Source organism: Platichthys flesus, chromosome 6 (assembly GCF_949316205.1).
Source record: "Platichthys flesus chromosome 6, fPlaFle2.1, whole genome shotgun sequence".
In the NCBI taxonomy this organism is placed as follows: Eukaryota; Metazoa; Chordata; class Actinopteri; order Pleuronectiformes; family Pleuronectidae; genus Platichthys; species Platichthys flesus.
The window spans coordinates 4,427,851-4,442,802 of NC_084950.1; the positions used below are offsets into that span (position 1 = coordinate 4,427,851).

General features: G+C 40.7%; 2 protein-coding genes across 2 annotated transcripts; both read right to left on the reverse strand.

Annotated features, from left to right (window-relative positions):
- Positions 1-200: 200 nt before the first annotated feature.
- LOC133955096 (cytochrome P450 2F2-like) lies at positions 201-5,141 on the reverse strand. Its single transcript, XM_062389758.1, has 11 exons — positions 4,944-5,141; positions 4,281-4,443; positions 3,723-3,887; positions 3,325-3,485; positions 2,694-2,762; positions 2,176-2,280; positions 1,943-2,081; positions 1,623-1,708; positions 1,423-1,524; positions 1,158-1,299; positions 201-1,065 (listed from the first exon to the last, which is right to left on the reverse strand). The coding sequence occupies exons 1-11, from the start codon at positions 5,103-5,105 to the stop codon at positions 845-847; spliced, it is 1,515 nt and encodes a 504-aa protein (XP_062245742.1). The 5' UTR covers positions 5,106-5,141; the 3' UTR covers positions 201-844.
- A 1,082-nt stretch (positions 5,142-6,223) lies between these two features.
- Positions 6,224-14,436, reverse strand: LOC133955097 (cytochrome P450 2F2-like). The gene is made up of 11 exons (XM_062389759.1): positions 14,023-14,436; positions 12,304-12,466; positions 11,448-11,600; positions 11,078-11,238; positions 10,574-10,642; positions 10,298-10,402; positions 9,509-9,647; positions 8,664-8,749; positions 8,291-8,392; positions 8,074-8,215; positions 6,224-6,634 (listed from the first exon to the last, which is right to left on the reverse strand). The coding sequence occupies exons 1-11, from the start codon at positions 14,182-14,184 to the stop codon at positions 6,447-6,449; spliced, it is 1,470 nt and encodes a 489-aa protein (XP_062245743.1). The 5' UTR covers positions 14,185-14,436; the 3' UTR covers positions 6,224-6,446.
- Between the last annotated feature and the right edge of the window lie 516 nt (positions 14,437-14,952).

Genomic DNA, 14,952 nt, shown 5'->3' on the forward strand with positions numbered 1-14,952 from the left:
AGCCCGACCCCGACACCCCTGCTCCCCCTTCACTCCCCGGCCTCCCGCTCACAATCGAAAGAGACCGCCCAGTAAAACAATGTGACACAAAGGCTTTGATACAACACCAGTGTGCAACCATCAAAGGGGCTTGCTGCTTCCAATGACCAGTGCAGGGTTCAGTGGGATTGTATGTAGAAAAGATCACACATGTCTTAAAGTGAAGTTTTATTTGTTTATTAACACCAAAACAACTGCACTGACCCAGATGACTGACAGGAGCCTCACTGAAGCAAGAGTTAGGTGTGTGTGTGTGTCTGTGTGTGTATGTATGTGTGTGTGTGTGTGTGTGTTCTATTTTGTTGACCTTTTCCAGCATAAACATTGACCTCGTAGTAGATGGTCCTTATTTGTGTGTGTGTGTGTGTGTGTGTGTGTTTTGCTTGTTTGTGCATATTTTCAACACTTGGGGATGTGAACCCCTCCAATAGTACGAACATCACAAACACAATATATTATTCACAAACAATTGGCAATTGAGAGAAGATATGGATCATTTTAACTTTGACTGAAAATTATTATTATGTATTAGTTCATTTATTTATTTGTTTTACTTATGAAAGTACAAAACATTAAACATCTTACTTCTCATTTTCTGTTTTAAAATGATGTTTCATATTGTCTCCTGTTGCCTGTTACAACCTATGAAAAGAACATTGAATTGCCTTGCTGTTGAAATGTACTCTTGCTATACATATGTATTTTGAATTAAATGAGATCATATGCTCAAAAGAAAGGTTTACACTTAATCCTGTCACCATGTAGTTTGTGCACATTTTACAGAATTGTATAGAACTTCAGTCAGTCACAGTATGGGGATATAAGTCTGGTTTAGACTTGTGTTGGTTTCTCTGAGCTGGACCTTCATGCGATAAGGTTTAGGCGTCTGAGTCGTCCCGAACACCGGCTTGAAGTCGGGCTCTCCTCCATCTTCGGGCCAGACGAACGTAAACGTCCTCAGCAGAGTCACCACGATGAGAAACAGTTCCATACGAGCCAGAGCCTCTCCGAGACACACCCGAGGACCTGCAGGTCACAAAACCCACAATCACAATCCGTGTCAGTCTCCACCTATGTCAAGTCTGTGCATCTGTGAAAATAATACTGATGTCACTCACCTATGGAGAAAGGCATGAAGGCCTCTGGTTTAAAAAACTCCCCCTGGTCGTTGAGGAAGTTTTCAGGGTTAAATTCATGGGGGGATTTCCACTGTCCCTCCTCGGACAGCACTGAGGACAGGTTCGCGATGACGATGGTTCCCTGAAGAGCAAAAAGTATATTAGCCCAACCGGCCACATCTCCACAGTCGCCAAAGTGCTGCTCGTTGTGGGAACATGTTGGGTTTCTCTATAATCTGATTATCTCAAGACATAGTTAACTCACCTTGGGTAAAGAGTAACCCATGAGCTCTGTGTCTTTGGTGGTCTTGTGGAAAACAGACAGAGGAACTGTGTCAGCCCTCCTCTGGGTTTCATGGATGAAAGCCTGCGGGACAAAGACGGAACATGTCACTGATCAGGTTTGTGATATATTGAAAATCAGATAAAAACATTGAGGTGTGATTGACCCATTAAGCTTCATACCTGCACATAGGGCATCTGGTGTCTGTCCTCATAACTGACATGATCCTTCCCATCCAGGACTTTGTCTATTTCCTGCTGACAGCGCTCTGATGGAGACAGAGACGTCAGAAGTGAAGGGAGGAAGGGAGAAGACGGAAAGAAAAGAACTATGCAGGTTTATGTTTATGTGCTACAAGACAAGCTGAGGTGGGGTTGATTATCTTCACTGCCACAGCCAGCCACCAGGGGGCTTTATTGGCTTCACTTCTAGGGAGCTGTCATGTCGTCCATTTTTTTATATACAGTCTACTGAGCTAATGCTAACGTCACCTAATAAATACCCTGTGCCTGTGGGTAATTCATGAGGTACAGAATGGCAGTGAGCAGGGTGTTGGCTGTCGTGTCTGTTCCAGCGAAGTGAAGATCCAAGAGGAACGCCACGAGCTGGTCTTCAGAAAACGACGAGCCGTCGTCTCCTCTCTTCAAACACAGGAAGAGAGGGAACAACGTAAAGTCTTCCATCAATAACATGAAGGCATATGCTGGCCTCATGTTGAAATAGAGAGACACACACCTTTTTCAGTTCATCCAGGTAGCAGTCTATGAAGTGTCTCGGTTTCCCAGGAACCCAAGTCTTTTTGTTCTCAGTCAACAACTCTATATGTCTCTCTGTCGCACCCTGGAAAAAAGAAAAAGGTTCTGTCCAGACATGTTCAGATTTACATTGGCTCTGAGGTTTGCTGCCCCCCAGTGGCGATTTCCCACTCTCCTTCATTCACTTTCAAAATAACAGCATCAGCAGCTGTGTGAAGTTTTGCTGTTTGGGGGGGATTTCTTATCGCTTTGTCATCGTACCATTCAATTGTTAAAGGGCTATTTGTGTCAAATTGTGCTTTCACTGACATGTGGACAATGAGTCAGGCAGGATCACCCCGCGTCACCTGGACCTTAACATCTTCTTAGTTCATGGTTTCCTACTTCATGTTTTAGTCAGTGTGATGGCCTGAAACTTCACAATGACTTTGGTGAGTGCCTTTATTTATAAAGTGAAAGGTTAGGGGTTAGCCCTAACCCTAACTCTAACCCACGTACCTTGAACAACTTGAAAGCGTTCTGGAAGGGCAGCGGCAGGTAGCGCACCATGGGAATAGAGTCGTAAATCTGCAAATGAAAAAGAAAAAGATATCAGAGCTGCAGGTCACATGAAGCAGAAACACTTAGTCTGACAGGCGAGTAGGTGGAGAAGATTAAACATTTAGTTAATAGAGAACTTAATAGAGTCGGTATACAGCTACTTCTAATAGTATAAGTGTAGACTTGAGTTGTAGTGAACTCAAAAAAATAAATCCTGTGAACATGTCAGCTCGAGGTAGAAATTGGATGATGAAAGTTAAATTAAATAAATATACTGTATATATTCAAGAGCTGTCTTCATGATTACAAATATGAAAGAGACGAGACGTTACTGGGACAGAAGTAATCTCCAAATCCACCTAGTATCATGGTTCAGTTTTCACGATCTACTGTTTTTAGTTTATTTACTTAAATATACATGTTACATTTCTTCTACATTTCCTTCCAGTGTATTTAAATTGGTGTTATTCAGTTTTAGCACTACTTCCACTACTATTTTATCATTTTATTTCTTCTCTTTGGGGTTTTGACCTTTATTATTGCACAGACACGATATGTCAATGAGTGACTTTGTTCTTATCTCACTCACCATATTCCAGCGCCCGTTGATTATTTTGGACGTCTTTTGAAAAACACTGACAAAATACTTCATAAATTCGTCGGCGTAGTTGAACTGTTTGGCAAACAGAACTTGGCAGATGATGTTGGAGGCTGCATTGTGGAACAGCATCTGAGGATGCATGGTCTTACCTGGAGAAACAACACGGACAATGATGTTTGTACGTGACCTCGACAAAGGAGGAGCAACTAATGGTCTAAATTAAAACAATGAAATGAGGAAACGATACAAAATAGACTGATGTTCTGGTTTTAATCGCCAATTTCAAAAGGTCCTTTGTCAGATCCTATTTATATTTTATATGCAGACTGTAAATGTTTAACAAGATATCTGACAATCCCTGTGTCCTATTCGGAAAGTAGGCGTACCAATATTCTCCTCCAGAACCTTGGTGATTTGGCATATCTCTGCCAGAATCCTCTGCTCCATGGACTGCTTGCCCAGACCAAAGTTTTTCAGGGTCATCAGGCCAAAGCGTCGCTGCTCTTTCCAGCTCTGGTTGTAATCTGCCAGGATCACTCCTGGAGCGTGATCTGCAAACACAAACAGTTTGCTTGTTCAATCATGTTTCAATATCCTACAAACCTTTATATCTGGATTATCACAGCAGCCTTATTTAATCTGCCTGAGCCAGAAATCTATTGATTAACTCCAACCTGCACAGAACTGATCACATCACTGCTGTTTTATTCTCTTTGCACTGTTCAAGTATTGATTTCTTCTCTTCTCTCCTCTTTATAGTATTGGTCTCAGATATTTACTATCTCAGGCCTTTTAGTTCCCTTCAGAGATCCTCAAGTATAAGAAGGTTTTACCTGATCTGGAAATCTGGTTGGAATCTAAAAGGGGACTTGAGAGTTGCAGTCAAGGGACCAACATAGTGATATATTAAAAGAGGGAGGGAGCAGCAACGAAGTCAGATGTACCTTTCATTCGAACGGCATGATTGACCATGAGGTCTTGAGGTCGGCCTGAGAAGTCGACAGCTTTGTTGACCAAAGCTTCCCTCATGGCCTGGAGCCCGTTGAGTATCACCCATGGCCTGGAACCAACGAAGATGCAGTAGATGTTTCCATAGCGTTTGGCCAGCTGCAGAGGGAGACAGAGGAAGTTAACAGGACTTTTAAAACTGTGCAATGATCCATTTATTTGTTATAATTATCTGTTCTAAAAAGGTTGTAAACATTGTTAGAGTAGAAACTAAAGTTAATGTCTTGTTGTCTTTTATTTCTGATAACTGTGTTTGTATTGTCTTGTGTTGCCTTTTAAAAATTGTCACGATGCCTTTTATATTTCATGTATAGCCCTTTGAAAGGCCTGGTTTAAAACAAAGGCTGTTAAATGTTATCAGAAAATAATTATCAATCCATCTCGGCCACACAAACAAAACACATGCAATTCGTTTAACAACCTGCATAATTATATGTAGGTTTTTGAATCTCATTGTTTTCTACTTCATTTATTTAGTTAATCTCCTAAAGAGCAAGGAATATTTCGCAGGAAAGACCTGAGTACAGAAGAATGAAAAAAAACTGACACCAAGAAAGTATTAAGAATTCAGATCAAGAATTCAGTTATTTTAACATTACCCTCTCCAGATCAGCAAGGGGACTCTCCAGGTTGAGCTGCAGCATGTTTCCAATGACAGGAATGGCTCGGGGTCCCGGGGGGAAACCTTTAGGCCTGTGGCTCTGCAAGAGGAACAGTAAGAGCACAAGGACCAAGAAGACCAAAGCCACAGAGGCAAACATGATGAGGTTGGGATTCTGATTGATTCACTCTCTCTGTTTGATTCTTCCTCTTTTATATAGCAAACCCACACAACCTTTGAACGGTCATGTGGTCTGCACAAATGTTACATGAGGTCAATCCCCTGTTCACGGAGGATAAGACCTACATGTCAGAAGATTTTAAATCAGGTCACAGCACCGAGGACTATAAAAACATCCTGGAACCAAACCAAACCCACTGTGACTAAGGTCACACACCGGTCTCTGTCTCTGGACATCTCTTTATATTCAACTGATCATTAGATAATATCCAGATTACATGTTCACTTTGATGAGACACTGAATAAATACACAAAGAGAGAAAAAGGATCACAAACTTTCCCCTCATTTCAAGCTCTTCTGCCTGTCCAGTCTTGCCAAGTTGCTGCCCCCGGTCGTGCTTCATTCACTATCAAAATAACATCATCAGCAGCCGTTTGATGTTTTACTGTTTGTATTATTGATGTTGACACTGTGTTTATTGAAGGCATGCATTTCTAGAAGATATAATTGAGCAGGAAAGTAAGAGCGTTGTCATGTGTAGCCTCAAATATATAAATAGTTAGAGATCGAAAACCCGAGCAGGCTATAATTATATCTTAGGTTCATAGAACAGCAGCAGTTTTTTTATGTAAGACCATATGTTTCATGAAGCTGACAGAACTGAAGTTTCTCACAGATTTTTTTAATTCATGTTCTGAGTATCGTTCATGTGATTGTAAGATGTGAATGCAGTAGTGATTGTCTGACGGTATTTTTCAGTGTTGCAGTGTTGTGCACTACTCAGGCCAGAGTGCAGGGCACACTAATCTGATCTGTGGTTAACAGCTCCTCCACATTATTCAGGTGAGGGGGGAAACAGGCAGAGGCTGGAGGCGCAAAATGAACTATTAACTATTATTTCAACTCTTATCACCACAAACTCTCACTTGACATCTTCGTCGGTGTGTTACTCACTCAGACATTTGGGTTCACACGTGCAGCTCCTCTGGAGAGAATACGGAGTTCAGTGCATGTCTGATAGCAGCTTTATATTCAAATTGGGAAGCAAGAGCACCAGAGAGTCCATCAACAAGAATAAGAGACATAACAAGGAAACATTTTTTCTTGGTATTGAAGTTTATTTTCAAGCCCATCAATCCCATAGATCAGTTACATACTGTATATAAATGCATTTGATACCATCATCAACTTAGCAAACATACATTTGTAAGGTATATGTACGATGAGTAATTTTTGTAAAATGATGAGCTTCAAGGATATGATTTAAAAGCTAAATAGAGGTAAGATAATATTGACTGGATAATCTGTGTGCAGAGCTTCTTACTGTGTCGCCCTGAGCTGGACATTCATGCAGTAAGGTTTGGGAGACAGGGTGATCCCGTAGGCCAGAGTCAAGTCTGGATCCCCGGCGTCCTCAGGCCAGACAAACCTGAACTTCCTCAGCAGAGTCACCAAGGTGAAGAAGAGCTCCATACGAGCCAGACCCTCTCCCAGACACATCCGAGGACCTGAGACGTTAGAAATAAAAAAAAAAGACCTGAGAGTTTGAAAGTCATAAAACCATGTGTTGGGACATGGTTTTTGACAAGCCCGAGGCCTCCGCTTCGGCCTTCATGGGTCGTCAAAGCCTGAAACCACATGTTCTTTGTTCAAGAGAAAGCCTCCCGAACTCAGTCTCCCAGGGTGCTGCATGTCCTTTGTTCCAGACAACTTCACACAGAGTAGTGAAAACCACAAGGGTCAACTCCTATTGGTCACTCTGGGCCCAGGACATGTGAGGTCACCAGGCCAACATAACGCCAATTCTCCCCCTCATCTACCTCTTTCTTCAATCCATCTGAGGGCGGAAGGCTGCCTGATTTCTCCAGCTCGCATCTTCTCTTCGCATCCAACTCTTCCAGAGGAGTGCAAAGGTGCAGCTTCCAGCTCATCTCATCAAGGAAACCTCCTTGCACTTCAAGCTCTACCAAACTCCTGGTAGCAACTTGATGTCCTGCAGGGGAACTTCAACCAGCAACTGGGCCCCACAGCTCAACAGAACCGCAAAGGCAGAAACCACACAACCAGCCATGAAGACTTCACAGAACTGCGAACTGAACTGCAACTTCCCTTTTCCCCCCTTCATGGACGGGTAACACAGCTGGGCTAAATAATTATACTAGGCTAAGCAAGACTGTTTATTCGATTCTGGGTTATGTTTATGAGTTGGATATTTTGGGTTATAAGTTATTCAAAAGTAAGGTTAATGCTCGTCACGGTCTTTCTTTGCATTTCAGTCAACACTGTTTGTCTAACTTAGCACCAACACAGACACACACATATCTCTTCACCTAATTATCTCCTCCCCCACTACCTGTCGTAAAACCACTTTAAAAGTAGTGGGGCTGTTAGCTTTATGTTTGCCAGCGGCCATTTTTGGAGCACTCTGATTAACATAGACACACACACTCAACTTCACATAATGTTTAGTTAGGAAATAAGACTGATCTATACATTTGATTGTTGGTCCCTGATACCAGGGTGGTGACCTGTCTTTTATACATTATAATAAAAAATTGTATTATTCTTAATTGATAATTGTACTGGTTTTCATTAATGACTTCCTTTTTCTTAATTGATAACTTTATAGTTTTGATTAATAATTGTATTATTTGTAATAAATAATTGTATTGTTTTAATAAGCATATTTATGATTATTAAGAATTAGCCAACATCAAGTCTACCTCTTATATGCTATCTCCTTTTTGGGTAGTTGAACTCCCTAAGAAGTACATTTTAGCCAACACTTTCCTTTTCAATTGTCAATGACATTTTGAATAACTGTCAACTGCCCCCTCCTCCCCATACCTTTAGGTAACAATAAACTTTATTCATGATGTTTTCCCGACTGTTTTGAAATGTCCCCTCAATACTTTTAGCTACACACAACAGCTTGTTTTTGGTTTACCTGCAGAGAAACAAAGGAAGGCCTCGGGTTTGAAAAACTCTCCCTTGTCGTTGAGGAAGTTTTCTGGGTTGAATTCATCAGGGAATTTCCATTGTCCCTCCTCTCTCAGGGCCGAGCCAAGGTTAGGGATGACCAATGTACCCTGAGGTGATAAACGACTTTGTAACATTTACTGAAGTAATGGTAAATATTTTTTACGATGTTTTATACCACTTACCCTGGGAATGGAGTATCCCATGAGCTCGGTGTCTTTAGTCGTTGAGTGGACGATGCTGAGTGGAACTATGTTGCCTATCCTCTGCACTTCATGGATCATAGCCTGGATGGAAACAAAGATTTTAGCGTCATGTTTTATATTTTGTCTGACTTAGGACAGAGGATCAGACACAGAAAGTAAACATTTACTATGGATACCTGTCAGCAATATCCGTAAAAACCATACTAAGTTTTGTCAAAGTGGATCTTACACCATGGGCCTTAAACAGACTGTGTCCTCTTTTAAGAAATGCGCCTCTGACCTACAACCATATGTCAAATAGAAGTGACCTTATTGATGAATCATCACAAGAGAAATGTGTCTTAACATATACCTGTATGAATGGCATGTTATGTCGGTCGTCATACGTGACCGAATGCTTCCCTTCAAGCGCCTCGTCTATCTCCTGCTGGCAACGCTCTGAGAGACATATTCTTTGTGTTAAAAAAAGGTTAATTCATCAAATTGAATACAGAAGAATGTATATCTTAAAACACAACATTTGGAGGACATAGTGCATCAACATCAATTAAACTGCGAAAAGTCACAGAATGAAGCGCCCAATTTGTTTTGACTGTTGCTGGGAATTTCATATCAACCAGCAGAAGATGAGCACAGTGTTTTTGAAGGCAAATATATATTAAGAGAATAAACAAAGGAGCTTGGTCAAACCCACAGACTGTTTGTCAAGAAGGATGACATGAATGAATTTGTCATTTCAGGTAGATGCACACTGATGTATGTTCAAGTGTTCATGTTCTGGTAAGTTTGGTTATAATTAGTTTTTTAGTGCTTGAAAACTACCGTGGCTCCAAGACTCCAAGTGTTTGCAGCCATCTTAAATGTATTCTTTTGGTTTAAACCCATTCTTAGGACTAAATAAAAACTAAATATTAAGAGAAGCAAGTGTCAAGTCTTTGAGTTATATGATTGTACATAAGTTATGCAGTTTATGAAGCTAAGATCATAATCTGAGAGAACACCAGGAAAAGAGTTAGAATTCCCAGTGTGTTGGAAGCAGTTCTCCCATGTCCCCTGGGGTGACACGCTGGGGAGCACTGCAGGAAGATGGAGTGGTGGAACTGTTCAGCAATGCTCACCCAACATATATATTTGGAGACAGAGCTGTGTCCACGTGATGACAGAGGTAAATCCTCACATGGGCACATGTAGACGAACCTTGTACGTGTGGGTAGGCCATGAGGTAGAGGAAAGCAGTGAGCAGGGTGTTGGAGGTTGTGTCAGTTCCACCAAAGTGAAGATCAAGGGAGTTCGAAATGAGTTCTTCCTCTGAAAATGGAGAATCCTCACCAGCTCTCTAAGAAAGAGGATTGATTGTTTAAGGATTAAACAACATTTAACAGTTAAAGTGACACTGCAACTTTCTTACCTCAATAAAGCAGCAAATAGCTAAATTGCAATATATTTCCTCTTTGGTGCATCATCAAATTGATAGGTTTTGTTAATTCTCTGCAAGAAAACCACTTAATCATGGATAAATGGCGCCAACAGAAATAATACCCACATGTGAATGCATAGGCGATGTAGCTCTCCTAATAATTACATAGTGTTGCTTTAAAGGGGACATATTATGGGTTAGGGTTAGGGTTAGGGTCTAGGAAAAAACTCCTGCAATTTGTTATGGTTCCTCTATGTCAGAAACGTCATGCTTTAGTGACTACCAAGCTGGCTCATAAGCTTTTAAAGGAACAGGCACTCAAAACAGGTCAATCTGAGGAGGGCTGTTTTAGACAGGGTAAAAAGGGTGCTGTTTTAAATGATCCTTGTGGTATTTTGATCAAATATGGTAGAGTTATTTCATTAAAACCCCAAGGAACCATATCAACTTGTAGTAAAATGGGCATAATATGTCCCCTTTAAGTTCCAGGCGTTATCCCAAAATGATCAAATTCAGTATAAAACCATTTGTTTAAATCAAATATAACATGTAAGTTCACACACACACACCTTGTCCAGTTCATCCAGATAGCAGTCAACGAAGTCCCGTGGATCTCCAGGTACTCTGGTTTTCTTGTGCTCGTCAAGGAATTGACGTACATATTTCACAGCAGTCTGATAAATATAAGATGTAAGTTGTATGTTCACTTAAGCATTAGGATTTTAAATTGTTCACTGACTGTAAATAAATGTGTAGACAGAGAAAAAAAAATATGATTGATGTTCATATCCCTTTTTTATGTTCACATCAATGTTATAAATATTTTCAAGGCCCAATCAACACACCTTAAAATTTTCAAAGGCTTTGACGAACGGCAGCGGCAAGTTACGAATCAGTGGAAAAGAGTCGTACAACTGTAAAAAACAATAAAATTAACAATCATTAGTTTGAAATCTGAATACAAATGTGCAGATTCTGCTTCCAAATTCGAAACAGAGGATTTTAAATCTTGTATATTTCTCTATAATAGGAGGAGAAGTACTGCTGTAGATAACTCTTTGCAAGTTTAAATAATTTTAGTAAGAAAACACCATCTCGTTCCTGAGAGGTGGTGGAGGCGGTTTGGTCCACGTCCTATCCACATACATGGATGAAGCAAGGTTCATGACCTATACGGCAACCAGCCACCAGGGGACCATTGGCTGTCATGTTTAACATCATTATCTACAATCTATGGTCCAAACAGCTTCTTCACCTCGGACCATGACCTGAGTTACTGGGAATCTTCAGGTTCACAACGGGAAAGAGAGAGAGGGAGAGAGAGAGAGAGAGAGAGCACTCAGACTCACCATCGCCCAGGGTCCGCTTCCTAACTTGGCGTTTTCTCTAAAGCACTGAACGATGACTTTGATGAACTCATCTTCGTACTCAAAGCGAGTTCCGAACAAAACTTGGCATATGATGTTGGAGGCCGTGTTGTAAACCAGAATGGCAGGATTCACACTTTTGCCTGTGAGACATGATGAAAACGTCAGTGTTAAAAAAAAGACAGGAACAACAGCACGGCAAGAAACACAGAAAACAGATTGTGGTGAGGACGTAAATGGAAGATCTCGTTCAGCTGCGACTGACACAGGAGATCATACCCACTCGCCAAACTTAAAGTGGGAGAACCTTGCTTCATGCTTTAACTCTCGGAACACAATTATGAAAACACACCAACGTTTTTTTCCATTGCCTCCACAATGTATTGTAGCTCTCCATGGATCCTGTCCGCCATTGAATTCTTCCCCATACCAAAGTTCCTCAAGGTCGACAGAGCGAAGCGACGGTGATCCCTCCAGCTGGGGCCAACGTTCGCCAGGACCAAGCCTACGACAGAGAAGAGCACAGGACGACTCATGACTTTGCTATAACCTGCTTTCAAACCTGAGACGTCAAGTAGTGGATTCATGAGAAAAAGTAATTTAGAGTATACAACTGAAGTCCCACTATATAGACGCTGACTGCAGAGGAAACACAGAAGCTCCTGGTGATCTGAACTGGAAGATGTGTCCACAGTGGATGCTCAGCATTGTTGGAGATATGAGAACAGACTGTTGTAAGTGCAATGATGTCTACATTGGAAACGTATGCCGATGACATTTTGCTTACAGGACCGGGAGGACATGGTGTTGCAGATGTTGGCCTCCCAGCAAAAAGGGTTGTTTGTTCAAATCCTGGTGCATAGTTCCAGGTGGGGTTTTCTATGCTAAGCTCAGCCTCACCCACTTTTAATCATGATAATATCATGAGGGGTTGAATTGTTATTAGATACTCCCATCAATTTCTACATCTTGTTGTGCATTGAAATACAATTTCTTTCCCCAAATTGAGTTTCTTCTGATTTAACAATATTTTCTATATCTTTATTTTGCAGCCTGTGTGGGTCCAAGATAAACTGAGAACAGTAATGTCCCTTTAAATCTGACCTTATGGACGCCACATTCAAATGGAAAACTCTTTTGTGTTAACATCCACTATCACATCGGGATGAGCCTCAAATGACAATCATGGACCATCATGTGTTTCCAACCTCTCCTCTGGGTGACGTCATTGACAAACAGGTCATCAGGTCGTCCAGCAAAATCAGTTCCCTTGGTCACCAGAGCCTCCTTTATCGCACTCTGCCCATTGAGGATGACCATAGGTTTGGGGCCGAGGAAGAGGCTGTAGACGTCTCCATACTTCTTCCTCAGCTGCCACAGAACAAGACGACACATGTCAGTGTTTAAAGTATATATATATCACACAGGTTAAAGTGGAGTTACCTGGTCAAAAAGGGTAGTTCAGTGTTGTTGGGACCTGGTATTGGTGAACTACAGTTTCGGCCTACATGTGTGGTCAAAAGCCTGAAGCCGCATGTCCTTTGTTCTGGAGAAAACCTTATAATTGGGCCTAATAATTATATTAGGCTAAGCAAAGACTGTTTATCCGATTGCGTGTGATGATTATAGTTTTTTGTTGCTGTTTAGTTGCAAGTTATATGAAAGTTAATGTTAGTTATGCTCTTCAGTCTTTCCTTGCATGCATCTAGTAACTTTCTCTAATTTGGCACCTACACATACACACACGCATATCTCTTCACCAATCGCTCTGACCCCCGCCACATGTCGTAAACATTCCAAAGGGGGGAAATCTGTTATCTTCGGAGTGGCCAACAGCAATTGTGGAAGCATCCTGACTCACACAGACACACACGTATACTCACATACATATCTTTGATTAATAAGTACACCGTTAGTAATTTGTGTTTTTACACTTTATTATATTCATAATAAATGTTTTTCTTTCATAAATGTTTTTTCATAATGTTGAATAAGTGAATTTCGCCAACCTCGACACTGTCCAAAACTCTTTATCCTTCAACTTAGCTAAATATCTTTATTGGTTATAGTTATTAATTTAATTGTTAATCAAAGTTCCAAATTTGTAGTTATTACTTATATGAGACTTAATCTTTTCCCTTCCTTTGAAGGGTGGTGCCCCAACATAACTTTAATAAATGCAAGATATAATTTTATATTAATATTTTGAATATTAATATTCAATATTTTATTTTATAACCACATTTATTGAATGCACACCATTTTATGTTATCAAGTTTAATGCATTATTGCAAAACAATGTGGAACATAGCAAAACAGACAGCATCAATAAAATATGTAAAAAAAGAAACAACACTAAGAAATAACATACAGGAAGACAGACGGTTTCAACAAAGACTTAAGATGAATGTGTCTGAAACCGTAACATTTGTCTTTCACGAGTCTTGGCCTGTATGTCATGAAGGAAACTGCCTGCATGGCAGGTTATAGGATCGGAGAACCCAAATCCAGAGGCACGTTCAGACAGGAAGTTGTAGTGAACAAAGGCCCAACTATGTAGGACACATCATCTGCATTCATGCAATGAATTGATTTTAATTTCAAACTCCTACACTCCTGGTTGGGTGCCAACTCTGTACAGACAAGGAGATTTATTGTTTTCAGTAGATTTTTTATCCATTTAGTTTTATTGCATTATTGACAATGATCAGTTTTTTCTATGATTTGTTATTTTTGGTGATATAACTTATTTTGTGAAGCATTTTTTAACTTTGGTTTTGAGAGACAAAATAGACGAATTGTTTATTATTATTATTTATTCATATTGATAAAGCAGGGAAATCACTTAAGTAGTAATACTATGCAATAAACATAACAAGTTAAGGGATATTAAAGAGCAGCGTCACTGATTTCAGTGTTTTTCTTACCCTCTCAAAATCCTTCAGAGGATTCTCCAGGCTCAGATGTAAGAGGTTCCCCAGGACGGGCAGGGCAGGGGGTCCCGGTGGAAAGTTCTTGGGCCTCCGGGATTTCAGTTGAAGGATGATGAACCCAATGCCAACGAACAGGAGGATTATAGAAACCAACATGGTGGCACAGGTTGCACCTGAGAGCTGCTGAACTCGCTGTGAGAGCAAAGATCGTCTCAAAACTTTGCCTCCTCCTCCTCTTCTGTTTCCTCACATGCGAGTCGAATGTAAACAACACAGAGAAGCCTAAGTTGTGACGTAAGCTGTGAACGACTGCCGAGTCGAACCAAAACAATGAATCACTGAGCCAATTTATTTGTCAGATGAATAATCTTCCTTGAGTATTCGCTGCTAAGTAAGCACGAAATCAAAGTAAGGTAAAGTTAAAGGTAAGTGCTTTTATCACCATCTGTTATATAACTCCACTGTTGATGAAGCACTGATCCCACAGAGGTCGCGCGAGGACAGTGTTTGCATGTCTGTTTGTGTCGCCACGGTGAAGCTCTAATAGAGCACAACTTGAATAATAAACCAGAGGGGGATCGGGGTGCAAGGACAGAAGCCCTGAACAGACAAGGAATCATACATTATACTTCCTCTGTTTCCCAGTGATAACTAGTTAATTAATTAGAGATCACCATATACTATTTTGTCAATCAGTATCTGATGGAGGATTTGAACACTCATGTATATGGGAAAGCCTTTTTCTGCATTTGTTTTGTGCTTTAGAAATGCTTTATCTTAAAGGGGACATTTTGTGAAAATTACACTTTTTTAGTGCTTCTACACGTTCATTTGGGTATCTGGCATGTCCACCGACCCAAAAACTCTGGAAAAAAACAACAGCCCCGATTTGTTATGGTTCCTTTAAGTCAGGAACGTCAGGCT

Excerpts from the sequence above, each read along its gene's own strand:
- LOC133955096 (XM_062389758.1), bottom strand. The coding sequence starts at position 5,105 with ATGTTTGCCTCTGTGGCTTTGGTCTTCTTGGTCCTTGTGCTCTTACTG. Across the intron at positions 3,888-4,280 it reads TCATGCCGTTCGAATGAAAG|ATCACGCTCCAGGAGTGATC; the intron begins GTACATCTGACT and ends TTGTGTTTGCAG. Across the intron at positions 1,709-1,942 it reads GAATTACCCACAGGCACAGG|AGCGCTGTCAGCAGGAAATA; the intron begins GTATTTATTAGG and ends TGTCTCCATCAG.
- LOC133955097 (XM_062389759.1), bottom strand. The coding sequence starts at position 14,184 with ATGTTGGTTTCTATAATCCTCCTGTTCGTTGGCATTGGGTTCATCATC. Across the intron at positions 11,601-12,303 it reads TGACGTCACCCAGAGGAGAG|GCTTGGTCCTGGCGAACGTT; the intron begins GTTGGAAACACA and ends TCTCTGTCGTAG. Across the intron at positions 8,393-8,663 it reads ATAACATGCCATTCATACAG|GCTATGATCCATGAAGTGCA; the intron begins GTATATGTTAAG and ends GTTTCCATCCAG.